Consider the following 19,384-nt stretch of genomic DNA (forward strand, 5'->3'; position numbering starts at 1 on the left):
CAAAACTCACGTCTACATGTCACCACAGTAGGACAAACCGACAGACAAGTTTGTCTTGCTGTTGGAGACCTCTCGTATCACCCCCACCTGGGTCCCTGTGGCTATAAGGAGGAGGTCAACACAAAATGAGTAAAGAAAGGATGATGCTACAAGTAGGACAAGAGTTAAAGACAAGAGGATAAGTACTAATTCTGTAATAAATAATCCTGCAATAATAGTAATAACAATAACCAATAATCTACAAGTGGGTACATAGATAGACATACAAGCTGAACAGGTGTAGGAAGAAGAATGAGACAATACACACAAATATGTAAGTTTAATGGATAATAATTTCTTCACATGGATTTACATATGCTGTAAATATATCCATGAATATAGTAGGGCACACAGGGGACAAATTTATGAAAACTTCATAGCTATAACCAAGAACCATGAGGGAGTGTGTCACTGGGCCTGGAGACTTGGGACTATATAGTCTTGTGGAACATCAAGGTCAATTAACACAACATAGTCCACAAAGACAATGTTCTACATCCTACTTTGGTGAGTAGCAACCGAGGTCTTAAAAGCTGCAGCAGCTATCTGAGGTGGAAGTACTAGTTTCTCCTCATCTGGAGCAGAGAAAAGTGAAGAAAACAAAAGATACATGGAAACAATTAGTCCAAAGGACTAATTGACCATGCAAACTTCAGCCTTCATGACCCTGAGACCAGAACTAGATGGTGCCTGGCTACCACTACCAACTGCTGCGATAGGGATGATGTAGAAGGTCCTGGATAGAGTGGGAGAAAAATGTGGAAAAAACTCAAAATTATTAAAAAGAAGAAAAAGAAGAAGGAGATGACGACCAGGGCAGAGAAGGGACGGTAGTATCCCTGACACTTGTTATCAGGAGGGTCTGGTACTTGGTCACTCTTTGGATCTAGAACTACACTCCCTCCCATAGCTGCATTTTCAGTCGAGCAAAAGACAAATCTATAAAGTGAACAATAACTCTAGGAAGATAGACAATCCTTAGAACAATCTAAGATAAACAAGTAAATAAAAATAACAATGGTTAAAAACTTCCCAGATTTGGTGAAATAATTAATTGATATGTCCAAGATACCCAGCAAATTCATTGTAGAATAAATTCAAAGAAATACATACCTAGACATAGAATAATCAAACTGCTTGAAGCCAAAACAAATAGAGAATCATGAAAACAGCAAGAGAGAAGCAATTCGTCAAGTACAAGTTATCCTAAGTCGGATTAAAAGCTAATTTCTCATCAGAAAACGTGATGACCAGAAGGCAGTGGAATGACATTCAAAATGCTTAAAGAGAAATACTATCAACTAAACTGAACTATCAACTGAAGGAAGATGAGGCTGTAAATATTTACAGACTTGGAAACCCAGTGCAGGTCACTAAGAGGCAGAATCAACTTGACAGCAGTGGGTTTGTTTTTTTTCTTATGTGTGTGTGGTGGGGTATGGTTCAGGAAACAGTGGTGCCCCACTCAAAGATGATGAAAGACTGACACACATTCAAAATGGTGCAGTTGGCCACCATCTTTGAGTAGGACACTGCTGCCTGTTTCCTAAATCCACTACCAAACCCACTACCATCAAGTTGATTCCAACTACTCAGCTGAAAATCTGGTTGCTATACAATTCATATGCTGCCCTTATTTCCATAGGCCACTAGTGAACCATTTCAAGGTAGTTCAAACTCTGATAAATGCATAAACACTAACAAGAGAGCCATAAAATACACAAAGCAAAAGCTTACAGAATTGATGGGAGAAATCCACAATTCAGTAGTTATAGTTGAAAACTTCAATACTTTCATAACAGAACAACTGCACAGGTTAGATAGAAAATAGAAGACTTGAGCAATGCCATAAACTGGTTGTTCTTATAGGCATCTGTAGACCACTCTACCCAACATCAGAATACACATTTTTCTCATTTGCACACAGAACACCCTTCTGGATAGAGTATATGGAGCATTTCCATGATAGAGCATATGTTAGGTCATAAAACAAGTCTCAATAAATTTAGAAGGATTAAAATCACACAACATGTATTCTCCAACCACATTGCAGTGAAATCACAAACCAGTAACAGAAGTTTAGGAAATTCACAAATAAGGATGTTTTAAAGCAATATTAGCCTTGTTGAGTTTAAAATCTAATTGGAAGTTTAAGTTCAAAATTAAAATATAAAGAATTTTTGATGTTGAGATTTATAAACAACATTATGGCTTTGAGGGTTTTTTTTTTTTTTTTTTAACTCCTTAGTACTGCTGTAGAAGGATTACTACTATATCTAAAATTCATTTCATCAGCACCCAGGAGCCCTCTTTGAAGGAAAACTATTCACTGATCATGTCCAATCACTATCCCCCTCCATTTTAACTCTTATCCTTACAATAGAACTAGCTTTGTAAATATGTTCTTTCAAATTACCCCTTAAATTTTGCACAGTTATCATCCCAATCAAAAGCTCAAAATGATGCTCTAAATAACAACCCTCCAAGTTAAACTGTTAGCTAAAAGCTAAGTGTCTTCATTATTCTAAGAAGAAACATTACTTCTACCACATGATTCAAATTATTTTAACTTACTAAATATTTACTAAATAGCTCTGGTGGTGCTGTGGTTAAGGCATTGGGCTGCTAAGCAAAAGGTCACTGGTTCAAACCCACTAGCTTCTCCATAGGAGAAAAATAAGGCAGTCTGCTTCCATAAAGACTTACAGTCTTGGAAACCCAAAGGAGAAGTTCTAGTCTGTTCTATAGGATTGCTATGAGTCAGAATTGACTTGATGGCAGTGGCTTTGGTTTATTGGGTTTAGATTTAAGTTATTATTTTACTTGGATTCAAATCAATGGCAATGGAAGCAGCAGCCAAGATATCAAATGGCGTATTGCATTAGGTAAATCTGCTAAACCTCTTTAAAGTGTTAAAAAGCAAAGATGTCATCTTGAAGACTAAAATGCACCTGACCAAAGCCATGATATTTTCAATCACCTCATATGCATGAAAAGCTGAACAATCAATAAGGAAGACAGAAGAAAAATTAATGCTTTTGAATTATGGTGTTGATGAAGAATATTGAATATACTGTGGACTGCTACAAGAATGAACAAATCTATCTTGGAAGAAGTACAAGAACACTCCTTAGAAGCAAGGATGGAAGACTTTATCTCACATACTTTGGACTTGTTATCAGGAGGGACTGGTCCCTGGAGAAGTACATCATGCTTGGTGTGGTAGTTTAAATTGCATGTCAACTAGACTGAGCTATGGTTTTGAGTGGCTGGGCAGCTGGATGTAGTTATTCCCCATGATGGAATTTTAATCACCTCTGTGGTAGAATCGGCTGTGAGCAGCTAACCTGCTACCTTCAGGGTATGGCGTGCTTCCAGTATATATAAGAAGAAGCTTTGAGAAAGCTCTTTAGCTTTTTGGCATATCTGGATCCTGCATTTGGCCGAGTCTTTATTTCTTAGCCTGCCCTATTGCCTGATGATCTTGGGATTGTTCTCAGACTTGAACTAGTAGCCTGCCTTGTCTGCTAATCTTAGGACTGTGTCGTTTTACTTGTCAATCTCGGTTTCATCAGTCTCAGCAGCCAGTAGCTGCATGAATCAGAAAAGCCTTCCAGCCCTAGTGGGTCTGGAACAGGAGGAAGAGCTGAAGTCCAAGGTTGAGGAGCCAACCCCTAGAGCTGACACTTTGAACTCAGGCTGCGAGCTTCCTAAACTGTTAGAGAAAAATTTCCTGTTTTAAAAACCATTCATTTGTAGTATTTCTACTATAACTGCACTAGAGGACCAAAAGGAGCTCTGGTAGCATAGTGCCTAAGACACTTGACTGCTAACCAGAAGGCTGGAGGTTCAAACCCACCAGCCACTCCTCAGAAGGGAGGTTGGTCAATACCACCTCGGAAACCCAAAGAGGGGTCACTATGAGTTGGATCCAACTCAATGGCACTTGGTAAAGTAGAGCGTCAGTAAAAAAAAAAAAAAGGGAAGAGCCTCAATGGGATGGATTGACAGTGTCTGCAACACTGGGCTCAAACACAGTAACAACGGTGTGGATGGTACAGGACTGGCAGTATTTTGTTCTATTTCACACAGGGTTGCCACGAGCCAGAACTTATTCCATTCAACAACAAATACTTACTGTGTGCATTTTCTCTTAGTAGAAAATTTTCTGTGAAGATTATGGAAATGAATGAGATTCAGATTCTACCCTCAGCAACCCTGTGATCATTTGGCGAATGGTGTTGGCAAAGCAAGTACACAAATAATTTCATTTTTATGCAAAATGTGGTAAGTGTAACAAAAAAGGTGTGGAAAAACTATGATTCAGAAAGGGAGTTGTTACATCCAGTTAGAGTACTTAGAAAAGGCTGCTTATACAGCAGTGATTCTCTTTTTTAATCAACAGCTATGGATGTTTATTAGAATCACTTTGGGAGATTTAACAAACCCTGATGACTAGAATTTACCCAGACCAAATAATTCAGAATATTTTTGGCAAGTAACCCAAAATCAGAACTTTTGTACAAATCCTTAAGTGATTCTGATGTGCAGGCAAGTTTGAGAACTATTGCTGTGAAGGACTGAGGTGAAGGAAGAATAGCTAGAACTGAACAATAAGTAGGGTTTCAGTTGAAGGGGGTAGAATATTGGAGCACTCGGAAGACCCCTGTCCTCAATATAGCTAATTTCTTTTCATTCTCCAAGTCTTGTTAAAGTATAAAAATCTCTGACTGCTTTTTCCTTACTCCCCTGATGATGATGATGATGATGATGACAATAAAAGCTGACAATTATATGTTGTTGTTAGGTTCCATCAAGTCCATTCCAACTCACAATGGACCCACGTGCAACACTGCTGTCCCTGTGCCATCCTCACAGTCTTTGTTATGTTTAAGCTGATTGTTTCAGCCACTGTGTCAATCTATCCCATTGAGGGTCTTCTTCTTTTTCTCTGACCTATTTTACCAAGCATTATGTCATTCTTTAGGGACTGATTCCTTCTGATAACATGTCCAAAATATGTGGAATAAAGACTTACCATCTTTGCTTCTAAGGATCTTTCAGACTTCTTCCAAGACAGATTTGTTCATTCTCCTGGCAGCTCATGGTATATTGAATATGCTTAGCCAACACCATAATTCAAAGGCATCAATTCTTCTTGACCTTCCTTATTCATTGTCCAGCTTTCTCATGCATATAAAGCAATTAAAAATACCACGGCTTGGATCAGGTGTACTTTTGTCTTCAAGGTGACAGTTTTGCTTTTTAACACTGTAAAAAGACCTTTGGCTGAACATTTGCCCAATGCAATGTGTCATTTGATTTCTTGGCTGCTGCTTCCATGCTAATTGATTATGGATCCAAGTAAAATGAAATCTTTGACAATTTCAATATTTTCTCCATTTATATTCAATTATATAGCACTCACTGTGTGCAAAATACTATAATAAGCACAAGAAAGGAGCTCTAGCATCTTAATGGCTAAAGCATATGGCTGGTTATCAAAAGATTGGTGATTCGAACCCACTAGCTGAGCCATGGGAGAAAGTTGAGACAGTCTGCTTCCATGAAGATTTACAGCCTTGGAAACCCTACAAGCAGTTCTATTCTGTCCTAATGAGTCACTGTAAATCAGAATCAACCTGACAGGAGTGGGTTTGGTTTATTGTAAGCACTGGAGGCAATCACTCATTTATGCCAAGAAAGTTGGAAGACAGCTTCCTGAACAACCAACTGGAAGAGACCCATATTTGTGCCCATTCCAAAGAAAGGTGATCCAACAAGATGTGAGAAGTATTGAACAATATCATTAATATCACACATAAGAAAAATTTTGCTGAATATAACTCAAAAATTGTTGCAGCAGTATATTGACAGGGAACAGCCAAAAATCCAACCTGGATTCAGAAAAAGATGTAGAACATCATTGATGATATCAGCTGGATCTTGGCTGAAAGTAAAAAATATCCAAAAGATATTTACCTGTGTTTTCATGATTATGAAAACACATTCAACTGTGTGGATCATAATAAATTATGGATAACATTGCAAAGAATGGTAATTCCAGAACATGTTCTCATGAGAAAGCTGTACACAGACCATGAGGCAGTCATTTGGACAGAACAAGGGGATACTTCATGATATAAAATCAGAAAAGGTGTGTGTCAGGGTTGTGTCCTTTTACCATACTTATTCAATCTGTATGCTGAGCAAATAATCTGAGAAGCTGGACTATATGAAGAAAAATGCAGCATCAGGATTGGAGGAAAACTCATTAACAACCTGAGACATGCAGATGACAAAACCTTGCTTGATGAAAGTGAAGAAGACTTGACACACTTATTGATGAAGATCAGAGACTACAGCCTTCAGCATGTATGGCACCTCAACAGAAAGAAATCAAGTCCTCACAACTGGACCAATAAGCAATATCATGATGGGATTAAAATACTCCAGTACTCATGTATTAAAACAAGATAACTAAAATTAGGTGTTCTTATTCAAGCCTCCCTTGGAACACGATTACAAGCACATCACATTATATTGCATGTGAACTTATTGCACTTCACAGATACTGTTTTTCCCAGGTTGAAGTGCTGTGGCAATCCTGTGTTGAAGAAGCACCATTTTTCCAACAATATGTCCTCATTTTGCGTCTCTTTATCACATTTTAGTAATTCTCACAATACTTCAAACTTTTTCATAATGCTGTTTCACACTTAATAGATTACAGTATAGTGTAACCATACTTTTATATGCACTAAAACCAAACTCACTGCCGTTGAGTCAGATCTGACTCATAGCGACCCCTCCTTGGGTTTCCAAGGAGGTATCACTATAGAAGTAGATTGCCCAATCTTCCTTCGGAGGAGTGGCTAGCGGGTTTGAATCATCAGCCTTCTGGTTAGCAGTCAAATGCCTTAGCCACTACGCCACCAGAGCTCCCTTATATGCACTAGGAAACAAAAAAATTCATGTGACGTTCTTAACTGTGATATTTGCTTTATTGTGGTGCTCTGGAACTGAACCTGCAATATCTCCATAGTATGCCTGTATACCTTAATCTTATCATGACTTACAAGATACTATAAATGTTTACTAGTTTATCTCTTCCATTAATTATTCATTTATTTAACAAACATTTATTGTTCACATGCTCTATGCCATAAAGTATGCTTGGTACTGACAGCATAATGTTAAATTAACAGCACAATGTTAATATTTTATCTGCCAAGCAGTTTTCGTATAAAGCAGACATCTGCAAACTATGGTCCACAGCTCATCTGTTTTTTGATTGTTTTTGTTTTTTTGGTGGTGGTGTTTTATTTTGTTTTTTAATAAAGTTTGTTTGAGCCACAGACATGCTCATTGGTTTATGTACTGTCTATGGTTGCATTCACTCTACAAAAGCATAGTTGGAAAAGAGACTGGCTGCAAAATCTAAAATATTTGCTAGTTTACCCAAAAATAAGCCATTTAAGAAAAAAAAGTTTGCTGATTCCTGGTGAAAGAATAAGAAAAACAAGAAAACCATGAACGACTACCCAGTGAAGTAAGTGCTATAGTGCCCAGGATACTATGGGAACCTAATAGGTTAGAGGGTCAGTGAATGTTTTCCAGACAGCATGATATTTTAGTTAATTTTGGAAGGTGAGTACATAATAGTTATCTAGACAAAGAAGAGCAGTTAGACTTGTCACGAAGATCAGACAGGACAGTTTAGCAGCAATCCAGAGGGCTAACAGCAGCAGTAGGAATAGAGTGTGGATATATTTAAGAGATGTCAACAAATTCTTAAATCTTAAGGAAACACAAGTTTGATTTCTTGATTCTCACTATCTACCATGCTACTTGTGCACTCAGTTGGCATTTCTTACATGTTAATGGAAAAGATTGCCTTAAGTAAAGGATATTGAAATGAGGAGAAAATATTTAACTCTATTTGTCCTTTGTTGTTATTGATAGGTGCTGTCAAGTCATTTCTGACTCATAGCAACCCGACGGGAGACAGTAGAACTACTCCTTAGAGTTCCCTAGGCTGAGAGCTTTATAGGAACAGATCTCCAGTTCTTTTCTCCCACAGAATGGCTGGTGGGTTAGAATTCCAACCTTCCGATTAGCAGCAGAGAGCTTAACCATCGAGCCACCAGGGCTCTTTAAGATAATTAAATTGTAAGAATTCTGATTGTTTTTTACCCAGTATCCAAGAGGACAAGAAATAATATGCAAAGGAGAAAATGATCTTATCCTAGAGTAGAAAAAGACGTACCTATCTTTTCATTATTAGTATTGTTTTCAGGTTTTAGATACAAACCAACCAACCAGTTTCTATTGAATTGATTCCAACTCAAGGTGCCCTTGTGTGTGTCAGAGTAGACCTGCACTCCACAGGGTTGTTAATAACGGTGGTCTTTTGAAAGCAGATCCCCAGGGCTCCCTTCCAAGGTGCCTCAGGGTGAATTCGAACTGTCAAACCTTTCAGTTAATAGCTGAGTGGTGAATTGCTGGCACCACCCAAGGATTCCATTGATGCATAAAACTATTAACAATATAATTTTACCAATGAGAAATTATTGCAATATACTATACCTGGAAAATTCATGGGCAGTTCAAATGGTTGTGAAGACGGACAACCTTCAATGTGCTCACAAATTTCAGCAATGATCTTTTTAATTTTGAGGCCAATAATTTTAATCACTTCTCCTGTTGATAAACAGCATTCATTTCCAAACATTTCATAAATTGAGCCTGAAAAAAAAAAGAGTAAAAACAAGCTTTATATAAAAACAATTAAACAATGAAGAACAAAATAGGAGGCAAAGCCTAATACAAACTATTTTTACTCAGTTCCTCTGTTAGCTACCTACTGAACAGTCAGTTAATCAAGCATGAAAAACTGTACAGCATGTTCCAGCAAACATGTTAGTTGTTCACTGCATCCACTGGGCAAAGTATAAACAATCTTTTTTATTATTATTGTAAATTGAATTTATAGTTTCCTAACCACCTTTAGCTCATCTTCCCAAGGTCAAACTAGAAACATGCCTTCCCCTGTTACGATTTATTTTCTATTTTTTCTGGGTCACAGTGTTAGGCTCCTATGAGTCAATGATGATCTAAGTATTGCAAACAAAGTTGTGATACGATCCAAGATACAAAGTCAGAGTCTTCACACTAGGGCTCTGTAATAAGAGCATCGCATCTATTTATCTGACTTGGTTCTCTTTGTCGTCATGAATATAAGACTTTTAGTGCATTTTTAACTCTGGGTGTTTGACAAGCTGAAAATAACTCCCACTATCTTTATGGTAATAGGGGGCAAACCAGCACAGATAAATTGAAAAGCTTCATTTCAGTTCAGAATTGCAGTCTTCTTCCCAACAAACCTTGTACCATAGATGCTAAAGTTAAACTTTTTATCCTTTATTTTCCTTTTATATCTCTGATGGATAATTGTGGGCAGTGAAATCATTATATGAGTAACAGGAAAGAAGAGAGGCAAAAGTTCTGGATAATCTATTCTTATTTAAAAAAAAGAAAGAAAGGAAGAAAAAGAAAATGGAGGCAACTCAACAACTCCATCTCTGGCCTTTTGTCACTTTACAGTTGAACAGTAAACTGAAAGTTGATGTAAATACATATCCTCATTAACATATAAAGTATATGAGCACAAAATTTTATGTTTGTTTTCTGAATTATTCTCTGTTGAACTCCTATCCCATAGAATCATATGCTTGACATATAGCAGCAGCCACCCAAAGCACTTTTTAAGGCAGGAATGGTTATTATAAACGTTATTAAGCCTAACAGCTAATCCAACTCCAAACAACTTTCTAAGCAGCAAATCTTATCAGAGACTCAGTAGAAAACAGATGGAACATGCCTCAAATAATTTGAGATTTTAATAAAGGGGAAAATTATATAGATATGAAACACACTGCTATTGAGTTAGTTCCAACTCATCGATGTTGTTATGTGCCATCGTGAAGTTAGCTCTGACTCATATCGACCCTATATACAACAGAATGAAACACTGCCGGGTCCTGTGCCAGCCTCACAATCCCTGCTTTATCTGAGCCCTTCATTGCTCATATCCAACTCCTAGTGACCCTATAAAATATTCCCAGGCTAGTAACAGGTGCTCTGACCACACTTAAGTCCAGCAACTATTAAAACCAGAAGGAGATAATTATGTACAATGGAGTGATTTGAGAGGAGCTGTGACCTTCAGTCTAGGGACAAAACCACTTCTAGGCAACCTAAAACAAAAATGGCCTGACCTCACCCTTCTCCCTACATTTGTTCTTCTGCTGAGACCCCACTGGCCAAATCTAGCTAGAAATCAGAGGATAAGGAAGCTACTGGTGCCTCTACGGAAGTCAGCATCCCAGGGAGAATGAAACCGAAAATCCAGCACACCAACCTTATTGTTTATTACTTAATGAGGATCATTTTTGCAGATACAACAGTGTATCAGGAGTCCCTGGATGGTGCGAATGGTTCATGCACTTGGTTAATAAATGAAAGACCAGCAGTCCGAGTCTACTCAGAGGTGCCTCAGAAGAAAGTCCTGAAAATCTGCTTCTGAAAAATTAACCCATTGCCACTGAGTCAACTCCAGCTCATAACAACTCTATGTACTAGCCATTGAAAACCCTATGGAGCACAGTTTTACTCTGACATGCATGAGGTCACCATGAGTTAGAATCGACTCAATGTCAACTGGTCAACAGTGTACCTGTTCCTCACATTTTCAGTATATACAGCCACAACTCTTTCCTTTTCTCATTGTTGGTATTTTGTCCCATCAATTCTGACTCACAGTGACTCCCTATGTGAAGAGTAGAACCGCCTCATTGGGTTTTTAAGACTATGACTTTTCAGAAGTAGATCATCAGGCATGCCTAATGAGGCCCCTTTGGGTGGATTTGAATCACCAGCATTTCGGCTAGTGGTTGAACACGTCATTGTACAACCCAGGAACTCCATTCTTATGTTATTCCTTTAAGTTCATACTTTCATTAATGTCAATACGTAGTGTCAGAAACCTCAAATCCTTTGTGGAACAAATTGGGATATTAAAATAATAATAATAAATTCACAATGACATTTCCTCCTATGAATTCTAAATAGTTATTTTCTATAATCCTCAACTGGCAATTAATCTTATACTAACATTTTACATCTTTAGTATTACCTCATCTTATACTTAATTATTTATGAGTTTAGTTTTTATTACTCTCAGTTAAATTTTAAGCTTCTTGAGAGAAAATATAGTGTTATATTTTTCCATAACCATAACACATTAACCTCCTTTCTGCATTCATTCAGCAAACTCTAATGAAAACCCACTATGTGCCAGGCATTGTGATTGACAGTAGATAATAGAGATAAAAGCATAATCTCTTCCTCCCAGAAGCACTGCTTTGAATGGAACAGAGAAGTAAGCAAACAATTGCAAAAGATTATGAGGAAGCTATAAAATGGGAGCTCTGGTAGCATTAGTGCCTAAGACACTTGACTGCAAACCAGAAGGCTGGCAGTTCAAACCCACCAGCCACTCCTCAGAAGGAAGGCTGGGCAATCTACTTTCGTAGTGATACTGCCTCAGAAACCCAAGGAGAGGTTGCTACGAGTTGGGTCCAACTCGATGGTACATAACAACAACAACATAAAATGGGAATTACAGAAGAGCCCTGGTAGCACTATGGTTAAGCACTGGGCTGCTAATCAAAAGATCAGTAGTTTAAAGGCACCAGCACACCATGGAAGAAAAGACCTGGTCGTCTGCTCCCATAAAGATCACAGTTTAGGAAACCCTAAGGGCCAGATCTACTCTCTCCTATAGGGTGGCTATGAGTCCGAATCCGATTGAGGGCATATAACAATAATACAACTTGGGAGTGTATTGGGAGGGCCATTTAATTGAGCGATTACATGGGAAAGAGATTAGGGAAGGCTTCCCGGAGGAGGTTCCAGCTGAGCTGAGATGCAAGGACAGGTAAAGGGATTAGTGAAATGGAAAAACACCTGACACATTATGGAAACTAAATAATTATCTCTAACATGTAAGGTAAGAAGGAAAAAGTGTTAAAAAATGAAACCAGAGAAGTAGAGAGGGTCCAGATCTTGCAGTTTTATGAAATCACCAGGAAACCAAAAAGCTTCTCAAAGTCTAAAACAACCTCGTAGTCAGACTACATTTCTGAATATTAGGATTTAACGAGAGGTCATATGTTCTTCAGGTTCTTGCTATCCATAGTATGGTACACTGCATCACCTGGAGCTTGTTAGATCTCAGCTGGCCCCCAGGTTTGCCAAATCACAATCTGCAATTAATAAGATGCCCAGATAATTCTCAAGGGCTTTAGAGGTTGAAAAGCAGTGGTGTAGACAACAAATGTATATCTGAAATAATCTCTGTCCTGAGATTGTTGCAAAACTAACCAGAAAGGGGAGGATATGTCATGCGGAAAAAACATCAGGTGTCATTGAGATGGAAAATATTGTAAGAGGGGACAGGAAAGTGCAAGGATTTTAAGAAGAGAAGTGATGTGGTAAGATTTTTCTTTGTCACATGAAATCCCAATTTATTTAACCTTGTCCATGTCAGCAGAAGACTGTTGAACTTAATTTCAGTGCAAGGAGTGCCTAATTGCAGATTTAATGTAAATCAAAATGACTGGTTTGTAATGCCATCTTTCTTTCAAAGGTTCATTTGGAAGCCAAAATGAAAAGATATATTTATGTGAGATTACATATCAATTTACAGAGAATAGAAGCCAAAGAATTCTATGAAAAGAAAACTCTGTTTGTTTTAGTTACAAGAAATGCTTCCGATTTTTTCATTCTCTTTCCAAGCATCTCTCTTCTTAAAAAAAAAAAAAAAAAATACTTCAGTGATTCTAGTCACATAAAGGAAAAAATCCTCATGCAAATAATGGTCTTTAATATTTCTGTTTATTTTGGGAATCTGAGTGCTGCAGTTAATACGTTGTTACAAACCAAAATGTGAAGGTTTGAGTCCATTCTAAACCACACTGAGGTAAGGCCTGGTGATCTAATTCCAAACAATTGAACATTGAAAACCTCTATGGAGCACAGTTCTACTCTGATACCCATGGGTTCGCCATGAGTCAGAGTTAGCCACATGGCAACTAGTACTGATATTGGTACTTCAAGATTTTATAACTTTCCATTTGCTCTAACCAGCAAAGCTGCTAATTCATATTTCCTAAGGAGGGTGTGCAACAGTGTCCAGGAGTAGGAAGCTGACTCTGTGATCAATAATAAAATACAACAGAGCTCAAGTGTCTGCAGCTGGAAGCCTTCTTATACTGTGTTGTCACCACCATGTCTCTTAAAATACATACTTTTGTTGGTAATAATATAAAACGGTGAATTTAAAACATAGTCTACATTCCTATCCTCAGAACAACCATATATAATGTGTAATTGCTTTTTAAAAAATTGTTGAGATATATGTCTAAAACATGTGTTTGTGTACATATAGGCATATGTATTAAAATGGTTTTTACTTCATTTTAACCACAAGACATGTATTTTGAATATGCAAATCTCAAATCTATTAAATCTTTACAGACTGATTCCTTCCAAGTCAGCGCATATGTATTCAGGATAATGCCAAACATCAGAGAAAGCTGGAACAAAGCAGCCTGTTTTCAGTGATCAAACATCACCCCTGAAGGGTGTAATGAAAGAGTCATGTGTCTTTGAAATCACCTTTTTTGTAATGCTACTTTGCTCAGTAAAAAGGACACATTAATATCCTTTTATGAGCTCATTCCTTGTTTGACAATTCATATTAGCAATGCTGTGATCACATCAGAACAGCCCAAACAATTGGTTCAATAGATTTTCTTCCATCTTGCCTACAAAGTTAAAATGTATGGCATTCAGAGAAGATGAAACATATTGTTTGGATTTTTTTTGCCTTTACTCAAAATGAAGACTCTTGCTGCCCCTAACACTTACGGCTTCTTACTCCTCTTCAATCTGTCAAACTACAGCCAAACCTAAAGTAAGCTCATATTCATTGTCCTCTTCAAAGCCTTCCTTCATCTCCACACCTAAGTCAGAGTGAATTTTCTCCTCCGTGTTCAAATAGCACTTGGCGTCTCTCTCCATTTTAGCACTTACCAAAGTCAGCCTGGTTTGGGCCATTATTTTATAACTGATGTTATGTATATTTAGTATGGAAATTTAGTATGTGTTCTTACAGAAGAGACACAATCTTAACTATATTATAAATATTGTACATATGCACCTCTCCTTTCACACAGTACCACATTTTTGCCACTTAGATCTTAATTAGAATGTTGAAGTATAACAGCTTTACTGGAAAATGGCAATAAATTGCTATGAATATGCAGTGGTCCTATATATCAGTAGATTAAAATATGGCTTTGGCATGGCTTATATCTCATTTGTTATCTTTAACATCAAATATGCAAGTGTGGTGGTTAAGTTTGTGTGTCAAATTGGCTGGGCCTGGTTGAGTGGCTGGGCAGCTAGTGGTAGTTATTCCCCATGATGAGACAGGGCAACAATTCCATGGTGGAATCTACTGTGAACAGCTGAGGAGCTGCCTTAGGGATGCGGTCTGCTTCCTGTATATAAGGAGAAGCCTTGGGGAGCGGTCTCAAGCTTATGGGACACTTGAACCCTGCATGTAGCCAAGTTCAGCAGCCTGCCATGTTCTGCCAACCTTGGGACTTTTAATGGACTTGAATTCACGGCCTGCCATGTGGTTTGGTAATATCGGAACTGTGCCTTATTACTTATCAATCTTGGGCTTGTCACCCTCAGAAGCCAGCAGCTGAGTGAAGAAAAGCCTCTAGCTTCAGTGGGCCGAGAGCAGGAGGCAGAGCTGAAGCCCAGTGTTGAGAGGTTTTCACTCAGCTCCTAGAGCCTGGCACTTTGAACTGGGACTTAAAGCCTCCAAATTGTAAGAGAATAAACTCCTGTTTGTTCAAGCATCCCATTTGTGATATATTCTTGTCAGAGTGGCACTAGGTAACCAGGACAACAAGCATATGTCAGATTTGCTGGCCACCTAGACAAGGAGCATTAACACGGGTAATTCTGAAATATGAATCTCTACTTGTTTAAGTTTGTCATTTTACCATTATGATGATCACTTTTTATAGTGCTTGATTTCAAGAAGGAGGTCATGAGATAATATGAAATAGTTTCAGAGGGGTAGCAAATTACATTTACAAAGTTAGTTGATGTTACATGACAGTGTGCATAAAACTACATCAGATTGAAGATGCTCTGCATAAATAGATGTGATTATTCTTTGCTTCGAGATGGTGCAAATTACCAAGAAGGATCATCCCCACAGAGTAGACATGTAAGTGTGAAATTATTTCATTAGCAATCATGTCCCAGTAGTTGGTAGCTGATAGGGCATTAAAAGATCCTTATTATACAGACAAATTCAATTTTTAAAATTAATCTTAAGATAATTCACAACAGGAAAGAAGCTCAAAGAGACCTATGGTTGCAACAGTCTCGTTGGCTATTGTTGTTGTCTTTGTTAGGTATCATCAAGTAAGTTCTCACTCATACCAACCCCATATACAACAGAACGAAATACCGCCAGATTCTGCAACATCCTCACAAGAGTTGCTCTCCTCACCACCATCCTTGAGCCACTGTGTCAATGCATCTCATTGAGGGTCATCCCCTCTTTTGCTGACCCTCTGCTTTAGCAAGTCTGATATCCTTCTCCAGGACTGGTCCTTTCCGACAATGTGACTAAAGTACATGAGATGAAGTAAGGCCATTCTCACTTCTAAGGAGCATTCTGGCTGAAGTTCTTCCAAGACAGATTTGTTCATTCTTCTGACAGTCCATGGTATTTTCAGTATTCTTTGTCAACACCACAATTCAAATGCATCTGTTCTTCTTCCAACCTCCTTACAAGGCTGTTGAAAATACTATAGCTTGGTTCAAGCGCACTTTAGTCCTGAAGGTGAAACTTTTTCACATTAAAGCTTTTTCACATTAAAGAGCTCTTTTGCAGCAGGTTTTCCCAGTGCAATACACCATTGATTTCTTGACTGCCTCTTCCATGGCTGTTGATTGTGGATCTAAATTAAATAAAATCCCAACAACTTCAATCTTTTCTCCATTTATTATGATGTTGCTTATTGGTCCAGTCATGAGGATTTTTGTTTTCTTTGTATTGAGATGTAATCAATACTGAAGGGTGTAGTCTTTGACTTTCATCAAGTCCTCTTCACTTTCAGCAAGCAAGGTTATGTAATCAGCATATCTCAGGTTGTTGATGATTCTTTCTCTAATCCAGGTGCCAAGTTCTTCTTCACATAGTCTACCTTCTTGGATTATTTGCTCAGCATACAGATTAAATAAGTATGGTGAACCAATACAGCCCTGATGCACACTTTTCCTTATTTTAAATCACATAGTGCCCACTTTTTCTGTCCAAATTACTGCCTCTTGGTCTATGCACAGGTTTCTCATAAGCACAATTAAGTGTTTTGGAATTCCCATTCTTTGCAGTGTTATCCATAATTTGTTCTGATCCACACAGTTGAATCCCTTTTCATAGCCAATAAATGTAAGTGGACATCTTTCTGGTGTTCTTTGCTTTCATCCCAAATTCATTTGACATCATTCCACATCCTCTTCTGAATCCAGCTTAAATTTCAGGCAGTTCCCTATTGATGTACCAGTACAACTTTTTAAAATTATTTTCAGAAAATTTTATTTTGTGTGATAGTAATGATATTGTTCAATAATTTCTGCATTCTGTTGGATTACCTTTCTTTGGAATGGGCACTGATATGGATCTCTTCCAGTTAGTTGTCCAGGTAGCTGTGTTCCAAATTTCTTGGCATAAATGGGTGAGTGCCTGCAGAGTTACATCTGTTTGTTGAAACATCTCAAAGAGTATTCCATCAATTCCTAGAGCCTTGTTTTTCACCACTTCCTTCAGTGTACTTTGCACCTTTTCTTTCAATAGCATTGGTTTTTGATCATATGCTACCTCTTGAAATGGTTGACAGTTGACCAATTCTTTTTGGTACAGTGGCTCTGTGTATTCCTTCCATCTTCTTTGGATGGTTCAAGCGTCGTTCAATATTTTTCCCATAGAACACGTCAATCATTCAACTTGAGGCTTAAATTTTTTCTTTAGTTCTTTCAGCTTGAGAAACGCTAAATGTGTTCTTCCCTTTTGCTTTTCTAACTCCAGGCCTAGGCATAGTTCTTTTGATACTTTACATTGTCTTCTCGAGACACCCTTTAAAATATTCTGTTCAGCTCTCTTACTGCATCATTTCTTCCATTTGCTTTAGCTGTGCTCCATTCAAGATCAAGTTTCAGAGTCTCTTCTGACATACGCATTGGTCTTTTCTTCCTTTCCTGTCTCTTGAATGACCTTTTTCTTTCTTCATGTATGATGTCCTTGATATTATCCCACAATACATCCAGTCTTTGGTCATGGGTATTCAACGCATCAAATCTATTCCTCAAATGGTTTCTAAATTTAGGTGAGATATCCTCAAGTACATATTTTGGCTTTTGTAGACTTGTTTTAATTTTCTTTAGCTTCACCTAAACTTGCATAGGAGCCATTGATAGTCTGTTTTGCAGTCAGCCACTGGCTTTGTTCTGACTGATATTATTGAGCTTCTCTACCATATATTTCCACAGATATAGTCAGTTTGATTCCTGAGTATTCCATCTGGTGAGGTACATGTGTATAGTCACTACTTTTTGTTGTTGAAAAAAAGTATTTGCCATGATAAAGCCAATGGTCTTAAAAAATTCTATCATGAGATCTCCAGAGTCATTTCTATCATCAAGGCCATATTTTCCAACTGTCAGTGCTTCTTCTTTGTTTCCAATTTTCCCATTCCAATTGCCAGTAATTATCAATACATCTTGATTACATGTTTGGTCAATTTCAGACTGCAGAAGTTGATAAAAATCCTCAATTTCTTCATTGTTGGCTATATTATCCTATCACTGACAGCATTGTACTTCAAGATAGATCTTGAAATGTTCTTTTTGATTATGAATGCAACACCATTCCTCTTCAATTTTTCATTCCTGCCATAGTAGACCATATAGTAGACCATATGATTATCTGATTGAAAACAGACAATACCAGTCCATTTCAGCTCACTAAGGCCTAACATATTGATCTTTATGCATTCCATTTCATTTTTTACAATTTCCAGTTTCCCGAGATTCATACTTCATACATCCCATGTTCCAATTATTAATGGATGTTTGCAGTGGTTTCTTCTCATTTTGAGTCATGCCACATAAGCAAATGTAGGTTCAGAAAGCTTTTCTCCAACCATATAATTAAGGCTGACTCTAATTTAAAGAGGCAGCTCTTCCATAGCTGTATTTTTAGTGTTAAAGATAAGAACAACATAGGAAAAATATGTCTAAAAATAAATTAACATGATTCTTGGATGTAATGTGCCTATATTTGTATCTGCAAGTATGTATGTGTATGTGTAGGCATAACATACCAATAAGTAGGCATGAAACAGCAAGCTTGAAGCCTTACTAGAAACAGATTCTATCATTTAAATACTGGATATATCACAGAGAGGTATATCTGAACATTAATAGGAAATTATCTTTCAAGGTCATAGTAACTCTCTCCTCCATGCTTCCCACTCAGTTATCAGTTAAAAGAGTGTAAAATGTTGGCATCAGGTGATAAGAAAAATGATGCTAATACTAAGAAGTACTAAAGTATAATCTCTCATACCTCTAACAATATGTGGTTCTGATTGTGAACTGGGAGTTTAAGTATTATCCAGAAAGTGCAACCTAAAGCCGGGGATGTGCCAGAGATCATACTGAATGTTGCAGAGTCTCAAAAATCCCACACATGGGGAAGCAATGAACGTCTGAATGAGTTGAAGACACTGGAGGCTGTGAGTCAATATGTTGTTGTTGTTGTTATGTGTCATCGAGTCAGAACCGACTCATAGAGACCCCTCCTTGGGTTTCCGAAGCAGTATCACTATGGAAGTAGATTGCCCAACCTCCTCCTGAGGAGTAGCTAGTGGGTTTGAACCACCAGCCTCCTGGTTAGCAGTCAAGTGCCTTAGGCACTATGCTACAAATTAAAATAGTAGTAGGGTCAGAAACCAGAAAATGAGCAACATTTCAACCATTGAGAGTGAAACACATAGCATCCAAATGACTCAGTTTTAGTGGTGGAGGTAAAAAGTTTCATATATCATATGAACTAAAAATTTCATATATCAAACTAAAAAACTGACATCAGTTTCATGACATAATTTATTAATTTTTTTTTTTTTTA

The 19,384-nt window shown here is 37.6% G+C and overlaps 1 protein-coding gene across 1 annotated transcript in view; it reads right to left on the reverse strand.

Moving 5' to 3' along the window:
- THEMIS (thymocyte selection associated) overlaps positions 1–19,384 on the reverse strand; it is a 245,636-nt gene that overhangs the window by 180,271 nt on the left and 45,981 nt on the right. Inside the window, exon 2 of the mRNA XM_007946609.1 lies at positions 8,629–8,787. Coding sequence (XP_007944800.1) covers positions 8,629–8,787 — 159 coding nt within the window. The remainder of the gene's footprint in view (positions 1–8,628; positions 8,788–19,384) is intronic.

This window comes from Orycteropus afer, unplaced genomic scaffold (assembly GCF_000298275.1).
Source record: "Orycteropus afer afer isolate SDZICR_OR568_19922 unplaced genomic scaffold, OryAfe1.0 scaffold00167, whole genome shotgun sequence".
Classification (NCBI taxonomy): Eukaryota; Metazoa; Chordata; class Mammalia; order Tubulidentata; family Orycteropodidae; genus Orycteropus; species Orycteropus afer.